This window comes from Lutjanus erythropterus, chromosome 6, assembly GCF_056507025.1.
Source record: "Lutjanus erythropterus isolate fLutEry1 chromosome 6, fLutEry1.hap2, whole genome shotgun sequence".
Taxonomy (NCBI): domain Eukaryota; kingdom Metazoa; phylum Chordata; class Actinopteri; order Lutjaniformes; family Lutjanidae; genus Lutjanus; species Lutjanus erythropterus.
In genome coordinates this window covers 33066796-33086059 of record NC_139322.1, presented here as the reverse complement: position 1 = coordinate 33086059, position 19264 = coordinate 33066796, and the positions used below count along the sequence as shown (strand labels likewise).

At 40.6% G+C, this 19264-nt stretch overlaps 1 protein-coding gene across 11 annotated transcripts in view; it reads right to left on the bottom strand.

The window, feature by feature from the left end:
* The window catches only part of agrn (agrin), a 348754-nt gene that overhangs the window by 39409 nt on the left and 290081 nt on the right, over positions 1–19264 (bottom strand). For all 11 annotated transcript variants that reach the window (XM_084721694.1, XM_084721698.1, XM_084721695.1 and 8 more), the window contains 5 exons: positions 14184–14311; positions 7998–8112; positions 5509–5628; positions 4941–5327; positions 2332–2524 (listed from right to left, as the gene is read on the bottom strand). In XM_084721694.1, the coding sequence (XP_084577820.1) occupies positions 2332–2524; positions 4941–5327; positions 5509–5628; positions 7998–8112; positions 14184–14311 (943 nt within the window). The remainder of the gene's footprint in view (positions 1–2331; positions 2525–4940; positions 5328–5508; positions 5629–7997; positions 8113–14183; positions 14312–19264) is intronic.

The window sequence follows — 19264 nt, the reverse complement described above, 5'->3', positions numbered from 1 at the left end:
ACCTGAGAGCAATTATCTGCCACAAATAATTAGTTCTTCTCCCCACGTCTTGGATTTGCAGAGCTGTGGGTGGTAATCTCACCGCTGTATTTCTGGAATTGAGGCAGAGCTCCTTTTGAAAGCGCGAGTGACTAATGATCTCCTTTAGTTTCCTATTGATTTCACTCTGAATAGAGAAATCTAACCTGGCTGGGTTGGGCAGAACTGAAAGGGCTTCGAGGGGTCAGGCTGAAACACAAGACCCAAAAGATAAGAAAAACGGATGGTGTTTGAAATAAATAGGTCCAAAACAGAGGTGGTGCAGAATCTCTAATTAGTCGTTTCACGTCTCTTCTGAAGACGCTGCCTTACCCCAAATCATTTTTTATGCATACAGTTCCACTGTGGGCGAATAGATGAATGCTCAGTGTTTCTGCAGGTTTCTGGCAGAAAAAACGGTCCAATTTAAACAGGCTGGATGAAGCTTTTGGTTACTGTCAGCCATCCAAATCCAGAAGTGATACTAGAATTACAAAAACATTTTGTTCAAACCCTGTTACTTGTAGATTGTAAAGGGGCACTACACCATTTTTCTAGTCACAAGAAGTGTTACTCAGCCTGGCTTTGAGCCTACCGATCTGAGAGCATGGAGTGATGTGGCTATTTATCATGCAGGCAGGGTCTAACAAAGGTAACTGTAGAGGTGCATCATGGGAGGCATGGCATCCAATGTTTTTGGAGTTAGACCTACATAGGGGACTAAAAGTCAGGATATCTCAGACTTTCCAGCATTGATTTTGAATACTCTGTTTTAAAAAATGTGTCTCTTGTAAGTATCTCCATTTAATTGAATCTTATTTTATGGTTACTCATATAACCATACATATTACACACAAAGGACACATCAGATTCAAAATCAGTCCTATAAACAATAAAATTTTATATTAAAGGTTCAGTGTGTAGGAGCAGGATCTAGCAGTGTGGTTGTCGACTGGTCACCTCACCCTCCCCTTCCAAGTGTGTAGGAGAAGCTATGATGACCGCAAGACTGGAAAAAAAACACACAAAAGGCCGTATCTAGAGACAGTGTTTGGTTTGTCAGTCCTGAGCTCCTACAGAAACATGGCAGTTAAATATGGTGGTGCTTATTCTGATTTTATTTTCAGGTGATTATACACTAATGAAATGTTATTGCCAAAGGGAATTTCTATGCATTGATCTATAAGCATTGCCTTTAGCCACCCAATGCAACCAAAGATGTTGAGATTTTAGGGAACATACTGTAATTACTAAAAATAAAAATAAACAAACTCTTGGCATAGTAAAATGTCAGATTGTTGAATTTCTGTTGTCTCACAGGATATATCATCACATCAACCAACCATGACATTAATCACCATTTTCAGATTCAACTGTATGAAATTAATCTAGTAGTTTAACGGCATCTTGCAGTGGCTTGTTGGTATTTCAACAATATTCATATTTGCATAGTGATTAAAGTAGCTGCATTATTTTTTGCCATTTTTGGGCTATAAAAGGAAATAAATTATTTTTATTTTTACTTTACCATTGCTTCTCTACTCACTAATGAACAATCTAAACAAAACTAAATCCAACATGAATAGTGGTGTGTTTTAGTTGTTATTTATTTATGTATGACTGCATGTCATTGTGTCCATCTGTAAATACAAACATATTTTTACATATACGTTAGATCTATATATATATGTTATTAAAAACTACATATGAAATTCCTAATCTGGACCTCCTGCACACATTTCTGCCCATATGTTCCAACCATCTGCAAAGATGATCATGTGAACAGCTTATTTGCAAGTTTAAACACATTTCTGAAAGCATGCCTTCATATCCGTAACCTGCAAATCTGTCAAGAAGCTTGTGGGTCTTTATTTATTTTCTGGCAGTGGTGTTTGCAACATGTTTACTCGCTGTAATTATTTGCCTCATTATCTTCAGCGCTCTCTATTTGTTTTATTCTTATCTACATCCTCTCTCGGCTGCCGCAGCAATGACCCTGTCTCCCCGCAGGGATCATTTAGGTTTCATCAAATGTAATCAAACAAAAGCAGCAGAATGAACGGCTGATGAGGCCGCTGCCACGCTTAATGCCACTGGTAGGCTCAAGGGAGGGCTGAGGTGGGTGATCTCCCATGTTCAAAAAAATGATGCAAAAGTGCCTTCTTTGATGCTCCAATGGTACATAAAATATGACAAAGTGCCCTTCCAGTGCAGAAAATATGATAAAGTGACCTCTGGGGTGCCCTTCCAGTACCCTTTTCATTTTTTTTATGCCCCTCAAACAGCCTGAGCCTGCCACTGCTTAACTCTTACCTGAGCTCCACCTTGCCGTTGACCAGAGCCAGAGAGATGAAGTCCCTCTTGCCATTTTGGCCATTGTAGAGAAGGATGCCGGTCATCTCGGACGCTCTGAACTCCATGGCGATGCGGACTGTGTGATAGGCACTCATGGTTTGGAATGCCAAGTACGATTGGCCTCCAAATGACGGGATGAAGTACTTGATGACTGTGGAGAAATGAAGACAACAAGCCAATCCTGTCATTACTACATGACTTGCTTTATCATGGCGTAATAGGCGTTTAATGTGCATAATTAAGTGTGAGCGGTGAGGAGGTGGCGTGTCACTGGCTCTTGATGACAGAGAAATAAGCCTTTCTGTCAGTTTATTTTAGGAATGATGTTCTTCCCAGTCTCTGAAAAGGAGACAGTGGAGAAAGAGGAGGAGCTGAGCTTTTCACCCACCCTCGAGTCACACACATTCACACGCTCATGCACAAACACACACGCTCAGGAAACCTTTGTTTTTCCGCCACTCGACAATTATGATTATTATCATCCATTTTCTCCCCCGGGCTCCTTTTCTCTCCATCCATCTGTCTTTCTGTCCGTCTCTCAGAGGAGAATGGCAGCTGATGAGCTGCCTCTTTTCTAATGACTTGATTGATCTGGGGGAGGCTGGCGTGCAGTTTGTGTGTGCGCACGTGATTTCATTTAGCCACTCTAACTCAAAGACACACACTGATTCTCACCAGCTAATCCCCATCAAAGCAATTAGTGTCAATTATCTTAAGATGCAGCTGTGTGAGGTTGCTCCTCATCCCCCAAAAATCCCAAAGTAGGGTAAGAGGGAGGAAACAAAAGAGTTGCGCTTCTCAAGAAGTTCTCCTTGATTTATGATTTTCTCCGCGGTGCTGATTGGATTCTGCGCCGCCGTTGGTGAGCGGCTCAGCAGTCGCTCACTTCTGAGGTGTTGAACCTGTCTGAATCACTTGAGATGAGTTTGAAATGCAGACACAGTGTAGAGATGTTTGTGTCCAACTCAATCACACCACAACTTCTCAAATTTTTAAAAGAATTTTAAAGACTGATACACTAATTGCTGTTGTCTTACATAAGACTAGGCTACGTAAGCTGTTAATGCTCCAATACATCCACTTTACAGGAAGACTACCCTTACAAGCGCTTTAGAAAATCATTTATAATTAGGTTCTTGACACTTTTTAATCATAATAAACAATTCTAAACAAGTTTTCACACATGGGCTCACTATTTGGCAAGCTGCTCCTAACTACTGCTTACTACTACTTATTCACTAATTAATTAAATACTAATGCAGGGCCCAACAATGAGGATTTCCTGCTTTTCTCCATTTCCTATCATTGAATTGAATATCTTCTGGTTTTGGACCAACAGAACCTGACAAAAGACATTTAAAGACATCACTCTGAAGTTTAAGAAACTGGGAGGGACAATTTTCAGTATTTTCTGCCACTTTATAGACAACACAACCCAAGACCCGGTAAACTTTAGTTGTTTGTTGTTATTTGATAGCTACTAATAAAGAATAAAGAATTCTAAGAAAGAACGTGGACAGGGGCAAGTTAAAATTGACACTGGACAAGTAGATTTCTGACTCACCTGACCTAAAGATGTAACATTTCTGCATTAAAATGTCTAAAAACGCTGAATCTTGCAATGTATTTCGTTAAGTTGTGTACTTACATTACCTCAAATGTTTCCAACAATGCTCAAACAGAGAGAAATCCATAATTTATTAAAGGTAACGGTGTGTTTGCTCCGAGACACTAGTTGCTAGAACTTCAGTGAAAGTACGGGATATGTCACATACATCAGGGAGTGAAATATTTTACCTCGTCCATAAATATGATTTCTGGAAAAGTCATGTCAAATAGATATTCTTCAGCAATGGTGGTTGTTTAACTTTTGTTATTGTTTTATTGGGAAAGAGCCTTTAACAGTACAGATAATCTAATGTGTTGTAACAGCTCATTAATGATTTAGAAAGTGCTTACAACCTAATTGATAACCTAATTATAAACCATTCATAAGTAATTCATAAGGGTAGTGTTATTGTAAAGTCTTGTCCATATCTGTGACCACATAATATTACTCACTCTGCTATGCAAGGTGTCACTTTGCAGTCACTTTAAAAAACTACAAGAGACAAAACTAAAAAAAAAACTACTTCACAAAGGGAATATTTTTTTTTTCTTAAAATAAAAATTTCAATAATAAAACACTACTTTAATATTTGATTTTCTTTTATTATAATCATGCGTTTCTGCTACTTTAGAAATATATTAAAGCACTTGAGGATGTGGTTAGCACTGATTATACAACAGCTAAAAGGCATGATTGGCACAATGGAAAGTGGAGTGCCTAAAACCCTCCTAGTTGCTGTAAAATCACTGTAAACGTCAGCCCTTGGTGCTTTCTTTGAAATTGCTAATTGCAATAGAAGCAAATTATAGAGAAAGTCTGCTCCAGCTCAGTTTCTTAGATAAGTCTGAAATGAGCTCAGACTTTGAAACTTTCAATTTAAGAGTAATAACAAACATGAGAGAAGAAATAGTTCCTAATGTATGAAGAAAAAGAAAAAAAAAACAAAAACAAAACTCACCCTTCTCACACACGGTGCCTCCTCGCCCAGCAGGACACTTGCAGCTGAAGTCGTTGCCGTCGTCCTCACAGGTGCCGCCGTGGAGGCAAGGGTGGGAGCTGCAGGGCTTCTGGGTCTTGTGGTGGAGCTTGCCCTGAAATATGGTGGTGACCGGAGGCGGAGCCGTCGTGGTGACATGTGGTGTCGGGGTGGTGGGTAGCGGCGTGGTGACCGGCGCTGATGTTGTGGTACGTCTGCCGTTGAATGGCCTTCGGGTGGTTCCTGGAGGGCGACGGGTGATGTAGGGGGACGTTGGTGGAAGCCTGGTGGTAGTGGTGGTGGGAGCGGCTGTGGTGACTGACGCTGTGGTGGTGGTTGTGGTGGTGAAGAAGGGGATGGAGGAGAGGCCTGTCGAGAACAATGGAGAATAGAAGAAGAAAAAGAGACGTTAAAGAGTGTTGAGCTTGCGGTCATGAGATTTCCTCTTCAGGACCTGTAAAACCTTTGATAAATCACCTCATGAATAACTTAAAACCCCTTTTCATTTTATTAATCCCTGCACACTCCTCTTAAGTCCACACTGCATTACCATAATTGGTGAAGCGAATATTCTCAACCTCCGGTTTCTTCACGGCGATGCTGGTGTCTTTGGAGGCCTTCAGCTGTTTGAGCAGGGCTCCTTCGATGTCCTCCACCGTGAATCTCGTATCTGCAATAAACAAGAGGTACAAGCACTCAGGGCGAGGCCTCCGAGGAGCACTCCAAAGCAAATACAGGACTTAGTGCTACAATGGATATATCAGAAAGCCCTGTGTATGACAGGTGGAGGGTCTCCGGAGACCACTTGTCCTCCACCCAGCCGCTTGTCAGGCTTCTTTCCAGATGAATCGCTCTCATAACGTCTGCCGCAGATGTTCTCTTTACTGGCCGCGGAGGGGCGCCGCTTAACGGCACCCGTCACCCCATATGAAGGGTGTGAAGGACGCTAAACGATGGTCATAAAAGAAAGAAATAGAAAAAAGCACCTGGGGTGTGTGTGCATATGTGGAGGGGAGGGAGGTGTTATTGCTGGGTTCAAAAGAGCAGTTCACCCCAAAAACAAAAAAGATTAGAAAATGGTTTAAAAAAGGGCAAAGATATAAGGCTGTGTACATAATTATGAAGAAAGCAAAGGAACTACTCATCCAATAATTCCTTGCCACTTGTTAAATTGAACTTTTGTATTTATTATAGTGTTCAGACTGTTGTAATACATCATAATCTGTTTTTCACGTGTGTATATAAATTATTTCACTGCAGCATAACGACATTGCTAGTATGATTCGTGTTAACTACCTAACTAGCCAGGCAGCTAACAAAACTAGCTGTTCACAGGTGCGGCAAAGATTTCCATGGTAACAGTGAGCTCCAGCAATCAGAGACGTTGTTGTTATGCTTTAGGATTGTGGGTAGTGTAGTACTCCATGACATTGCATTCAAGACACTCTATCTTTTGTTGAGTTCACATTTGAACAATCCACAGACCTTGTTGTGAGCAGCTTCATGTAGGAACTACTTTCTTTCTATGGTAAAAGAAAAGTAGTTCCCCCATGAAACTGTAAAGGAAACCATAGAAGCGCTGAAACAGAGCAAAAGCCAACAATTTCTCTGACTCAGTCATTTAAGGAACCTTTCTGGCTCTGATGAATAACAAAGGAACTAATCAGAACGTTCGAGCCAAGGTAAAGACCTTCATATGATGTTGTGGATTTTTAACACGGGGCAAATTGCTGCATGCTAGAGATTAAGTTGGCATTGAGGAGAAAATTAAAAAAAGATACAAATGAAGAAAAACATTGAGTGCCTCACAATATTATGAGCCAAATAAAAAATAAGTAGAAAGCACTCAAAGATTGCACACCTCTGCCAAGGATGCACAACCCAGTAAATGTGTTATTTTAATAATAGAAACATTCATAACCTTCATCTGGATCTGTATCGTAATACACATAGCAATAGAAAATCATAATGAGTTTTTGGAGAACACTTAGAGCCTGGTCATGTTTTGTGCAAGGATGAATTGTGCAAAACCTTGAAGTAAAGTGTGACGACTGAGTCATGGAAAATCTTCGTTGCTTTAGTGCCGCCTAATGTACAGGCAAAACGACATTGGACTCTGCAGAAGCGTTTATCGGCAAGTACAGTTTGGTTACTCCTGCACAGTTGCTTTAAATTTGCATGTAAGATCTGGTGCCATCTAGCAGTGAGCTTGCAGTATGCTAACATCTCACCCTCCTCTTCCAAACATGGAGAACGTATGGCGGCTGTGAAACCTATAAGGCTAAATGCACAGCCAGTGTAACGAAAACACAACAATTTTTATTTTCGGGTGATTATACACAAAACATACTGAAAACATACTGCATATTGTAAGGGTTGTTGAATTTGACAAAATGGATTGGCTATTCTTCCAATGTTTGTTGACAATTAAAATAAGTTAGCTTTTTGTCTACATTTAAATCTGACCATATGGCCTTTGTCTGGTGCATTCCCACAAAAAAACACATATCATATTATATCACAATTATATCACACAAAGAATAAGTTGAAAATATAAATGAGAGTTGTCCGAGCATTTCCATTTCCATATTCTGCCAATAATAAGAGTAATTCCCACAAACTTACACACTGGTCCTTTAAGAGAACTGTATGGAGTTATTAAAAATGTTATCCAAAAATGATTAAACTTAATGAAGTGAAATGTGTAGGAGGACTAATAAAAAGTTATGGAAACTCGACATGAATGGATTGAATCCAGGAGAGGACATATGTTGCCTCTCCATCCTCTAGTCCAATCATTACAAGTGAAAATGTAAAATGCTTTAAAGATGGTGATTTTGGCTTATTCTGCACAAAAACATAATTAGGTCTTCCTTGGCCAATGGCCTAACTTTTATCCCAGTTTCATTTAAATATAGCAAGTAGAGCTATCTTGCTTGCTAAAAGACAAAGAGAAAACTCATATTTCTCTCTACTGCCTTTAATCATTATTCAGTTTTTTGTTTTCCACATCTTCTGCTGTCTTTAAAGATCTCTCACCTGGTTTGAAGTGGGCCTCCACAAAGGCCAGGATGGAGTTGCTGGGCGCCAGGTTACGGACACGGACGCTCATGAAGTCTTTGTGCACCTCCGACTTCTTGAACAACTCGTTGAGCTGAGGAAGGGAAAGAGCGATAGAGAGAGCGAGAGGAGGAGAGAGCGGGCCGAGAGAAGAGATGATAAATGAGGCTGGTAATGAGCTCCACGCTATCATAGGCAGCGAGTCCAATTCCACAAGACTGTACTCTATCTCCAAGGAAGAAAGACTGCCTTTCAAATTGGGGTGCAGAGAAGAAACCTATCGGGTGTGGGTGCACAAATTGACATTTAGCTGCAGCCGTGGCATTAATTATAGGGACAAGTTTTCGGGAGGAGCTAAGATAAATGCCGTGCTACACTGACATGTACTCCTGATTGGTTTTGCTTCCGACGCCCCCGGTGTGTGCAAGTTGTAGCAGCCAGAAGAGCTCCACGAGGACGTTTGACTGAAATGTGAATTTTTTTTTTTTAAAAAGCCAACAGTGGTTTTACAGCAGTGAGACTGAATTTGCCTTCAGCCAAACAATCTGGCCCAAAATTTTATCTGAAAATTGGACCATTTTCACAGCGAAACCTAAAAGAGTTAGACATGTGGTGCTCAGTGTTTCCTCATAATTATGTTCCTGTCAGCGTGTTGGTGACAAGACACACTCTCGCACATGTGCGACATGAAACAAAAGCAAAATCCTCTGCATTTCAGCTGCTGGTTAAAAATCACAGGGGCCTACTAACCCACTTTACTGGAGCATCCTGTGAGTGGCTGCTTCCATTGTTTCCACTGAACGGTCCTCCGCAGCCCCATCTACATCTGAGTGACTTTACTAAAGCCAATCATTGTCCACAAAATTAGGGTTTTGTTTTTTTTTTAAACAAAATTCCTCAATTATGTGTTTTTTCATTACAGAGACACATTCAGTGTTTATTTTTCCATATTCATTCACTTATCTGCAGCAGAGTTACCACATTGTCTACATGGCCAATGAAAATGAATATTCCACTAATATTATCTTGTACATGCAGTGGTGCACACTCTGATTAATGAAATAAACACAGTCTCCCTCTTTCATTCATTCAGCCACCTTTTTGAAAAGGTTCACATCGTGTTATTTGTGCATATCCAGAAACCGGCTAATGTTCAATTCTTTCATGTTTAAAAAAATGTGTGTTTCTGATCAGAAATTTGGGCTTTTATTTTCTGAATGCATTTTTACCCCAGCCCTCCAAACCACTGGCTAATTGGTTTTGTTTACAGTGCAAAGAGCTCACCATAAATAGGCAATAAGCCGAGTGCTGCAAACTGCTGTAAAAATCACAACTGACCCTTTCTTATCCCGCCCCTTTTACACTCTGTGCTCTAATAACAGTAAACTTGGTACTTTTTCCTTTTCCTGTAAATGCTACACATTGTAAGATAGCTAACATTACCAAACGCTAGCTAACTAGAATTTAAATCTCAGAAAAATGGAAGATATATAAATAATGCAGTCAAAATCATTTAACAGAACTTCTACAGTCTGTAAGAGGTGTAGGTTGAAGCTAAAGCTTATAACGCCAACCGTTTTAATAGCACGTTATATTTAGCACGGTAAGATCAAACAACAGAACACAATACAAACAAAAAACAGGCAAACAAACAAAGACAATCAATACAACAACAAAGTAAAAACAATCCTACACAAAAAACAAGTTACAGACAGCAACTTACTGGATGTACTGGATGTACTGGATGTACTGGATGTACTGGATGTACTAGATGCTGTCCCTCTAATAAAATGCTAGTTAACTAGCTACTGTGATTGATAGATTTACTAGCTGGTCATCTAGTGTTTTGCTAAATTAGTAGTAACTTAAGTTGTGAATGCATGTTGACCCCCAGCAACATCTTTAACCATCTTCAAAATGTGGTTTTCTTTTCAACATAATCAAGCCTGGCACATAGCATATTACATAGCATATAGCATAAGTTCAAGAAACAGGAATGCCAAAACTTGACTGAAATACCAAGACTGCTCCACTGCCATTGGAGCACAGAGTGACAAGGGGGCAAGTCTTAGAAAACTCATATTCTAAATATGCTGTTTAAATGTATATAAACTGGAATAATATGGGTATATCCCACGTTTTAATTAGAAAATGCTACATTCAGAGTGATGCCTAATTAGGAATATTTAAACAGAATATACTGTTTCCATGACCTGTATCAAATTCTGAATACTGCCATATTCGGAACAACAGCGGACAATGAGGTTTTGGCAAAAACTAACACACTGTATATCATGGTGTTTTCAGCTACAAGCAAGATGAGCTCCAATCCAAAAACGCTGCCGATTCTGTCGCTTGACACTGATGATTCTCTACACTCAGTTCAGCCTGAGGATTCAGATGATCCCCCCTCTAATTTGTGGGACGAGGTTTGACAGTAAAGTAGACAGGTCAAAAACAAAATCCTCTGAAGCTGGCTTTGGGACGGAAATGGTGGTAGTCACACTGACCTAGAAATGATGTTGCGTTCGCCTCTTTTCTTTCTCACACATCCTAATTTATTCACTAATTGTAACAGGTTGCTGTGCTGCAAAAGAAATGTCCTGGGGCTTGATTCTTTTATGTGTATACTGTATATGTATGTACATTCTGTGTGTGTATGTGTGTGTGCTCAGTGTGTGTGCAGGAAGATGAAGAGGGGGTGGTTGCTGTCAAGTGGCACACCAGGCCTCAGAGAAACACACGCTAAGAGTGCTAACGAGCACACACACACACACACACACAAATCGCTGTGAGGTAGTAGATTAGGTCCCAGTGGGGGCTGGTGACACCGATTCAACAGCTGGTAGATGTGTACTGTGTATACAGACACACACACGCGTCCCCATTTCATCAGAGAAGCGAGGCCCTGGCTTGACAACACAGACATTTGTTCAAAGGTCTGATCTCAACAGAGAAAAGGGACAGTGCAGAAATTCAACCAGGGTGAGCCACCCGGGCCAAACTGTGATTACTGCTCAGGCTCCGTTCCCGCCCGAGCTTTGGCTCGCTCACAGCAACTGGCATCACGACCATCCAAACTTATGAGACTCGAGAATGAGGAGTAGATTTTTCAAATATCTCAAAAATCTTAATTAATCTCACATGAGATGCAGCTCTCTGGTGCTGCAAAGTGTTTGGCAAGCGATCGACAAATTAGTCTTTGCACAGGCCTGCAGAGAGCTGTTAGTTTTTAAAATAGTTCTCTTATTAAACTTGAAGAGTTTCTGGAAGCCTCATGTAATGTCTACGCAAACTCAGCCCTAAAGCTTTTGTGCACTGCTTGAAATTAAAAGCATCAGCCAAATTCTGTGAAAATTCTTAATTAGTCAACAATATGTGAGGGAAATCTTCAAAAGTCTTATTTTGACGTTAAAGGAGCAATCTGCAATATATTTACTATAATAATAATTCATAAAATGACCATGATATGATATCAGAGATTAAGGAAAAATTAAGTTGAAACAGAACATGCTTCAGCCACGACATCCTTCTTTGAAAATTCTATTCCGACCGAATGACAATGCTGGGAACGTCTTGTGTTCCTACAGCCTGCCTGAGGTTCCTCAAGTCTCGGGAAGAAGGGGGAGGGGAGAAACAACTCACTTCAGCCATAGACTGTATATTTAATAGGATTTCAACCTATCTAATATACCGCATATGGCTCCAACTCTCTATTTGGACTGCAGTAATCATTTTTGGAAGTGCAATTGTTGCAAATGAGCGAATGTACTGCCCCAATAATATTTGTGAAAAATAACCAGCCTGTGAGGAACCTCATTTGCTCTGATCTATCTAAAAAAAAAAAAAAAACGGATATTCAGTCAGTACATTCCTTTCCAAGGGGTCACATGATGAAACATTTTGCCAATATTGCCCTTTTATTAAAAATCAAATATCAGCCAGGCTATTCCTTTTTGATATGATATATGTTCTTCTGTGACTGCAGCCAGAGAATGTTGTTTTTTTTTTTTTTTTATCATTGTTATTTTTCTATCTGATGTCTGACCAGAGAAATCACTCCAGTCCACTGCGGCAGAATATTACTGAGCAGCTTCAGGGGGTGTCGAGTCTGTTAAAACCTGCAATGAAGCCTCCCTGAGCCTGCCTGAAGCAGCTCTGAGAATTTGATTAGTCTGGCTCTCAGGTGAGACTTTTATTGTCTCGAGACGTTTTGAATGTTGTTTGAGAAGCTTTTCTAGCCTTGACATAAGGGAAACGCTAAATTCAAAGTGACACCGTGTAACTTCCTGGCCACTGAGGTCTGACTGGAGTCAGCAGCTTTAAAGCAGCAACAACAAACCTTTTTTCCTGGCAGCCATAATAATATGAAATAGCAGGGTAAACACAGGCGTTAGCAATGATACTAATTAAGGTCCGGCTGCATTTTGTTATGCTTTGTGTGTCTGTTCAGTTATTGCCTGGTTTATTCTTCCCCCACGGGTCTTTGTTTACTTGTCTTTGTCTTTTTCCCACACTTTCTAATTACTGATTTGTTTCACCTGTGCCTGATTAGCTCCCAGTGTACTTAGCCTTTTGTGTTTTCCCCCTTTTGTTGCCAGTTCATCTTTGTATTTAGTCAAGCGTCCTTGCCTTATCCCCAGTGTTTTCCCTGTTTGGACTTTTGTGCTTTTTCTGCTTGTCTTACTTAGTCTTTGGATTTTTGCCTATTCCTTTGGATTTGTTTGTCTTTGGATAATTTTGAGCTTTTTCCTGCCTAACCTACTTAAGCCTTTGTTTTTTGAGTTTGTGAATTCAATCATTTTGAACTCCACCAGCTCAGTGCACCTAATTGTCTGCATTTTGAGCTGGTAGAGCGTTTCCAGCATCCCTGACTCTGCTTGACCTGAATGGAACAGAACCTTTATTAGTATCACTGGTTAGATCTGTGTTTACTCTGCTGTTTCATGTCAAAATGGCTGCTCTGAAAAGGTCTATGGAGCTATTTTGGGCAGAAAAAGCTGTAAAGACAACATTTAATGGAAATTGTAGCACTGTATAATTATAGTTATAAGCACTCATACATATTCACAATGCTTTATAACAATAATTAGAACAGTACAGCATTATAAAGCATTTTATAAAGGTCAAGTATCATAATACCTTGTACCTTGCTGGTCACTGAGCGACATTTTTTGCGAGGATAATTGTATATTATAATTATCATAGATGTAAAACATTAGAGTCATTTTCCTACATGACTTTGTTAAATATTCTGCTCTGATTGGTTAATTACGACATTCTACAGTCTATTATTTCTAAATAGCACACCGCTGCTATGAAAAACAGACCATTACTATAGATGTAGTTCTGAGATCATAGACTCTGGATGACTTGGCAGAAGCAATAAAATCATTTTAAAATCAATCAGTTGTGTAATAAAAGGGATAGTGATTCACCTTCAATGTGATTTAAGACCCTGCAAGATCCTGCATCACCCTGTTGGGGTTTATTTTTCATATTGACCTGCTCACTGTATATTATCCCTTACTTGTATCACATCATAAGTGACATCATGTTACTCCACTTTTCATTTGTAAGAAAACAAATGAAATTTCAAAAATAAAAAATACATATGTTCCTCTTACCTATGGTGCTATTTATCCATCTAGATAGTTTTGTATTGAGTTCCTGAGTTTTGGAGATGCCATAGAGATGTCTGCCCTCTCTCCAATGTACAGTAATGGAAGCAGATGGTACTAAAGCAGTGCTTTTTACACCTTGTTATGAGCAGTTCCATGTAGGAACTACTTTCCTTCTGCCACAAAATCTAGCAGAACTACTTTTATCTTTTAGAAAGTACATGAAACTGCAAGGTTTGTGGATTATTTTGAGTAACCAAGTCATGATTTTTGGAAAGAAAATGTAATTTTTTTGGTGCTTTGAGTGCTGCTGAGTATCATTTTAGTCCCATTTTATTGGAGAGAAGGCAGATGTCTCTACAGCTCTACAAACTCTGCAATCTAGATGAGTAAACAGCACTACAGGGCAGAGGAAAAATATCTTTTATTTTGGGGTTAACTGTCTCTTTTATATTCATTTTTAATATGAACTTGGCCAAGAAATATCATTATTGCTACTTCAACTGTGTTTTAAGCACTACTTGCTCCTCCACTTGGAACTTACAGCGCTCTCTATGCTGCGGGCCGTCTCTCCAAACAACTCAGACTTGGGGTCCTCCATCTCGGGGGTGTAGAAAATCTCCTGGCCCTCCACCTGGTCCAAGTGCAGGAAGCCACTGAACCTCATGGTGGCTGGAGGGAGAGAAGAAGAAGATGTGATGATGAAATACACCACAGCTCAAACCGTCTTCTATCACTCAGTTCCCGCTGCCTTCACACAGTGTTCGTTCTGGGGTCGTGCCAGTTTTGGGTTAGTGATGGATTGTGTGTTTGTGTGCGTTTGACAAGGGGAGGTTAGTGAGTTTGTGGCTGATTGCGTGGGAGTTTAACAAGGGGCTGGAGCTTGGCTGTTAAAGGGCGGCGTAGTGGTGGTGGAGGTTGCGGTGGTGGTGGAAGAGGTGGACTGTGGGATATATGAGAGAAGGAAGGGAGGAACAAAGAACTAGGGAAGGTGGAAAAATGGGCCAGTTTTACCAGACCGAGACTCGTCCCAAAAGCTGGCCGAGGCATGGAGGGCTGAGTAAAAAGACAACAAGTTAGACAGACACACAAATACATGGAGGAAAAACAACACGTACACACAGGCTAAAGAGGAAACGGCCCACAAGCACTCTCAAAAGTGCCTCCTTCAGCAAAGAGAAAGCCTCCCTGTCTGACCTTGGGGGTTATGTTGTCCAACATTTATCAACTCTCTATACGCTTTCTTCATACCGCTGCCAGAGAGGAGCGAGGTTTGAAATAAAGCTGAAAGTGGAGGCGATTTGTGTGTGTGAGGTGAAGAACGGAGGAGCACGCGAGGCGCTGATGCTGGGCTTCCACGCCGCTCGTAATCAGCAGAACAAATTGCCCAAATCAATCATGGCTGCCCCTGCCTGAGCAACGCCAGGGAGAACGGGAAGAGCACTTGTATGATTATCGTGAAAGATAGCCGTAATTGTCTCTTTAATGCTGCCAGACCGGTGACTGACACAGCCTGGTTAAAACTGCATGAAAAGGACAGTAGACATGGTGATGCGAGCGCCCGCCCCGCTCACGTTCCCCCTCTGTCCCCCGCCCTCGTTTTTACAGTACTTTCATGGGCAGCACACATCGATTCAGATGTGACGGCCGCCATAAAGTAGAGGCAAATGGGCGAGGTTTGGACGATAAGACGAAGGGGGAGAAAGAAAAGAGAAAGGGACAGCCAGAGGGATCTGACTTTTAATCTGCAAAGAAGACAAACATCAGAGAGGGTGATTTTCCAGCCCACTGCCGTGACGGACGTAAAGAGAGAGAAAGAAAAGGGAGTGATAAAAGGAGGGACAGCGCTATTTGACTATCAGATACTAGTGAACTGTAAAATGTAATGGATTTGTCAGACTTCCACCGACATATGGAAGAGTTTACAGTAGCTGGAGGTTAGCGTGTCATTAACTTTCACATGAGCACTTGCTGGTCATTATCTTTGATGTCATATGAATGGTGGTGCCTTGTTTAAATGTAACACATGGAGGGCCTGCGGGGGATGTTTTAGGCGAACACATTAAGAACACTGGGCCTCATGCAGGAAGCAAAATACAAACAAATGTTCTCTTGTTTTTATGTGTATCCACACAATGCTTTCTTATTTTTGCTCTTTTCGTTGGTATGAGACAGTTTTATGAGTGGACAAGTCCACTGTGACTGAGATAAGAAAAATCATCTTTTCACAGTCCACTAATTGCCTGTTCAATGCAAACAAACACATGTTCAAAAAATGTTAAATATGTATAACAAATTTAAAAAACATTAAGTGTTTCACATATGTTGACTGCTTTTAACCAAACAGTTAAAGGTGTTAGAATATAAAAGTTTTCCCACATCTATATCCTGCTTCATAAATGTTACGGCTTTATCTATTTTGTTTTTTAATCTATTTTTTTTTTTTTTAGCATTTTATGTCCAATATTTTAGGGGTTTTAGACTGTTGCTTGGGCAAAACACTTCTATGGAGCCTATAAACTGACATAATGTAATAAAAGGTTATCAGACAAGTCAAAAATACAAGTAAATACATTCATAAATACTGTTAAATATTTCAAAGAAACATTAAACTTAAAAAATAAATATAAATCTTTTCCTTTAAGCATTGATCAGTTGGTATAAAAGAGAAGAATTTAACTCCTTCACTCACTGTGTCTCTCTGTTGACACATCATTTACAGCATCACAATATGTGGTTTTCACTACTGCCAATGTTCTTCTTTTTACAGCTGTACAGCTGTTTTTTTTTTTACAGCTGTTTCTGTAACGTTTGGCCATGTGCCAGAGTGTTTGCACACGGCCCTTATAGTGTATTAAGGGTGTTACCTATTCTAAAAACAAACACTTGTCCACAGGCCTCCAGTTTATGATCGAGTGGGATTCATTATTCAGAACACATTCGGATGGTTAAGAACGTTTGGTGCATCTGGAGTTGACTTGTCTTATTTTGTCTCAAAAAATTAAGAGAATTTTTAATAGAAATTCAAGTGTATGTTCCTGCTTAAGGCCCAGTGTTGCAGTTTTCAGAGATACCTGATGAATAAACCCAGACCTATGTTCGTGTGTGAATACTACTACAGGTAAGTGGTAAAAAAAACATTCCTAACCAAGGTCTGACATCTCCTGTGAAGCTTTACAACAGCACACAAAGAGAGTTTCATAGGTCTCCTTGAGCGGGTTAAATGAATGCATGGACCAAACTCAACCTTGAGCCACTTCGCTGCTTGATGTCTCAATAAAATTTGAAGATTGGAACAGCGAACAATTAGTCCTTTTCATTTTGAGATGGCGCCGGGCGCTCGTCAATAAAGTGGACAGCACAATGAGGTAGCGGCCGATGGATACTCCAGCATGAGGGGACATGTCATTTCATTTCTAATGAGCGGAGGATTGGCTGAGCTCTCCTTGGGAGAAAAAAGATCCGGTGTATCGATCAGCCTATCGCGCTGCCTGCTTTTATTGGTAACACTTGAGCTGAATGAAGTATTGATCGCTGTCATTGTTGGCTGAGATAAATATTTACAGGCTTTAGGGGATTTGTTACAAATGTTATCTTGCAGCTAAAACCTGTTACATGTGCTTACTCAACACATGCGTCTGTAGTTGCCTGGATTTGGGGCCAAAGGTCATTAAAGGGATAGTTTAGATTATTTGATGTGAAGTTGTGTGCAGGATTTATCTATAGTCGGTGGATTACCTACAATAGATGGCCGTCCACCCCTTTCATTAACATATAAAGCCACTTTTGGCCTTCCACAGTCTGCTGCCATTTACTTCTTTCACAGAATTTATAAGCAAACGGAAGTAAAACATGGAGCACCACATGTATTGAGGTTGGATTTAAAGGGATAGTTCAGATTTTCAAAGTGGGGTTGTTTGAAGTACTTATTCATAGTCAGTGTATTTCCTACAGTAGATGGCACTTAGCCAGTTTGGAGAAACAGCAGGAGTACATGTGTAGGAAGATAAGAAATGTACTGCTGTGCATTTTATAAATGTATTTTAACCACTTAAAAAAAATCAGTGTAGACGTAATTAAGAATATTTTCACTGTCTTACCTTGACATCAGATAGCCTTTTCCAATGGGAAGCTGCTGTTATGTGAGCCAAATATCACACTCTCCATATCAACCAGACTCCATTCGCAAAATCACTCATTTTAGCTCGCAGAACACAGGAGCTACTGGTCTGTCACTGCCTCGATCTGTTAGTTTGTTTGTGTTATTTTGTGACTTTGGTGAATCTAAAATTTTAAAACGCCAAAGTCACACAATAATAACTGTTGGAGGCAGCAGTAGACCAGTAGCTCCCATGTTTTGCAAAGCAAAATTACAGATTTTGCCAGTGGAATCTGGTTAGTTTGGAGGGAGTTGTTTCCTGTGGAAAAGGTCTGTCTGATGGCAAGGTAAGACAGTGAAAATATTCTAAATGTAGCATACACTTCATCTAATGTTGATTTTATTAGATGGGCCTTTTGTTGCTGAACCTATCCTCAGCAGTTCATTGCTTAGCTTCCTGCACTGATGCCCCAAGTGCTTCTCCAAACTGTGAGTGTGCCAGGTGCCATCTACTGTTGGTAATACACTGATTATGGATAAGTGCTTCATACAAACCAGCTTCAAAAAATCGGAGCTATCCCTTCAAATTCAACCTCAGCCCATGTTTTACTTCTGTTTGCTTATAAATTCTGAGAGAAATAAATGAGAGAGGAGACTCTTGAGGGCCAAAGGTGGCTTTATATCTTCAGATCATACTGTGGAGCGTGTGGCAGTGAACTCTGCTGCTTTATTGGAAGGCTTTGGGACCTTCAACAAGCTGGAGATGCAACTCCGCGCACTAATTTGTGGCCTCAGCTCTTTCAAGTCATGACCCGTGGCTCCCACGGGAGCCAAAGAGAATCCCTCCTTTCACAATCAGTCAGACTAACACCGCTGGGACAAATAGGGAGCAGATTTCAACTGAGGGATGGTGGAAGGGAGAGATAGAGAAGCAAAGGGGAGAAAGAAGCCCTTTATCTTTATGAACCGAGTCTGGCAGAAGGCACTGATTGGTACAACAGCGCTCGTCGGCCTCTGGTAGTCTCTCAACCCCCCCCACCCGCTCAGCTCCAGAGAGAAATGAACTGATGCAAGACTGGATTGAGATTGACTGAGCGGAGGGAGAGAGAAGGGTGAGATATAGCTCAAGAGGGAGATACTGAGCAGTAGCACTGACTGATAAAGAGGAGAATGTGCGTGGGGGTGGGGGGTGGGGGGAACAGGAGGAGAGGTGGCGGAAGATTAAAAGAAGGTGAAGGAGGACAGAAAAAGCAAGAATAGAGACACTGGTGGTTATTTACAAAGCAAGGCACAGGGGTCCTAAAATATGTATCAAACCACTCTTCTTTTAAAATTCTGGAGAAGAATTAGAGAAAATCAGACTCGCTGGGGATCATGCAGGGCACGACTAATATCAGAGTCAAGTTTTGTAAAATTCATAAACATAGATTACTGAGGTCAGACGTAACGTTACACTGTTTGTGTATTTTTTGTACATTTCCTGCCACCTGCCAATGATAATTTACATATGAGGGCGGTGATTCATG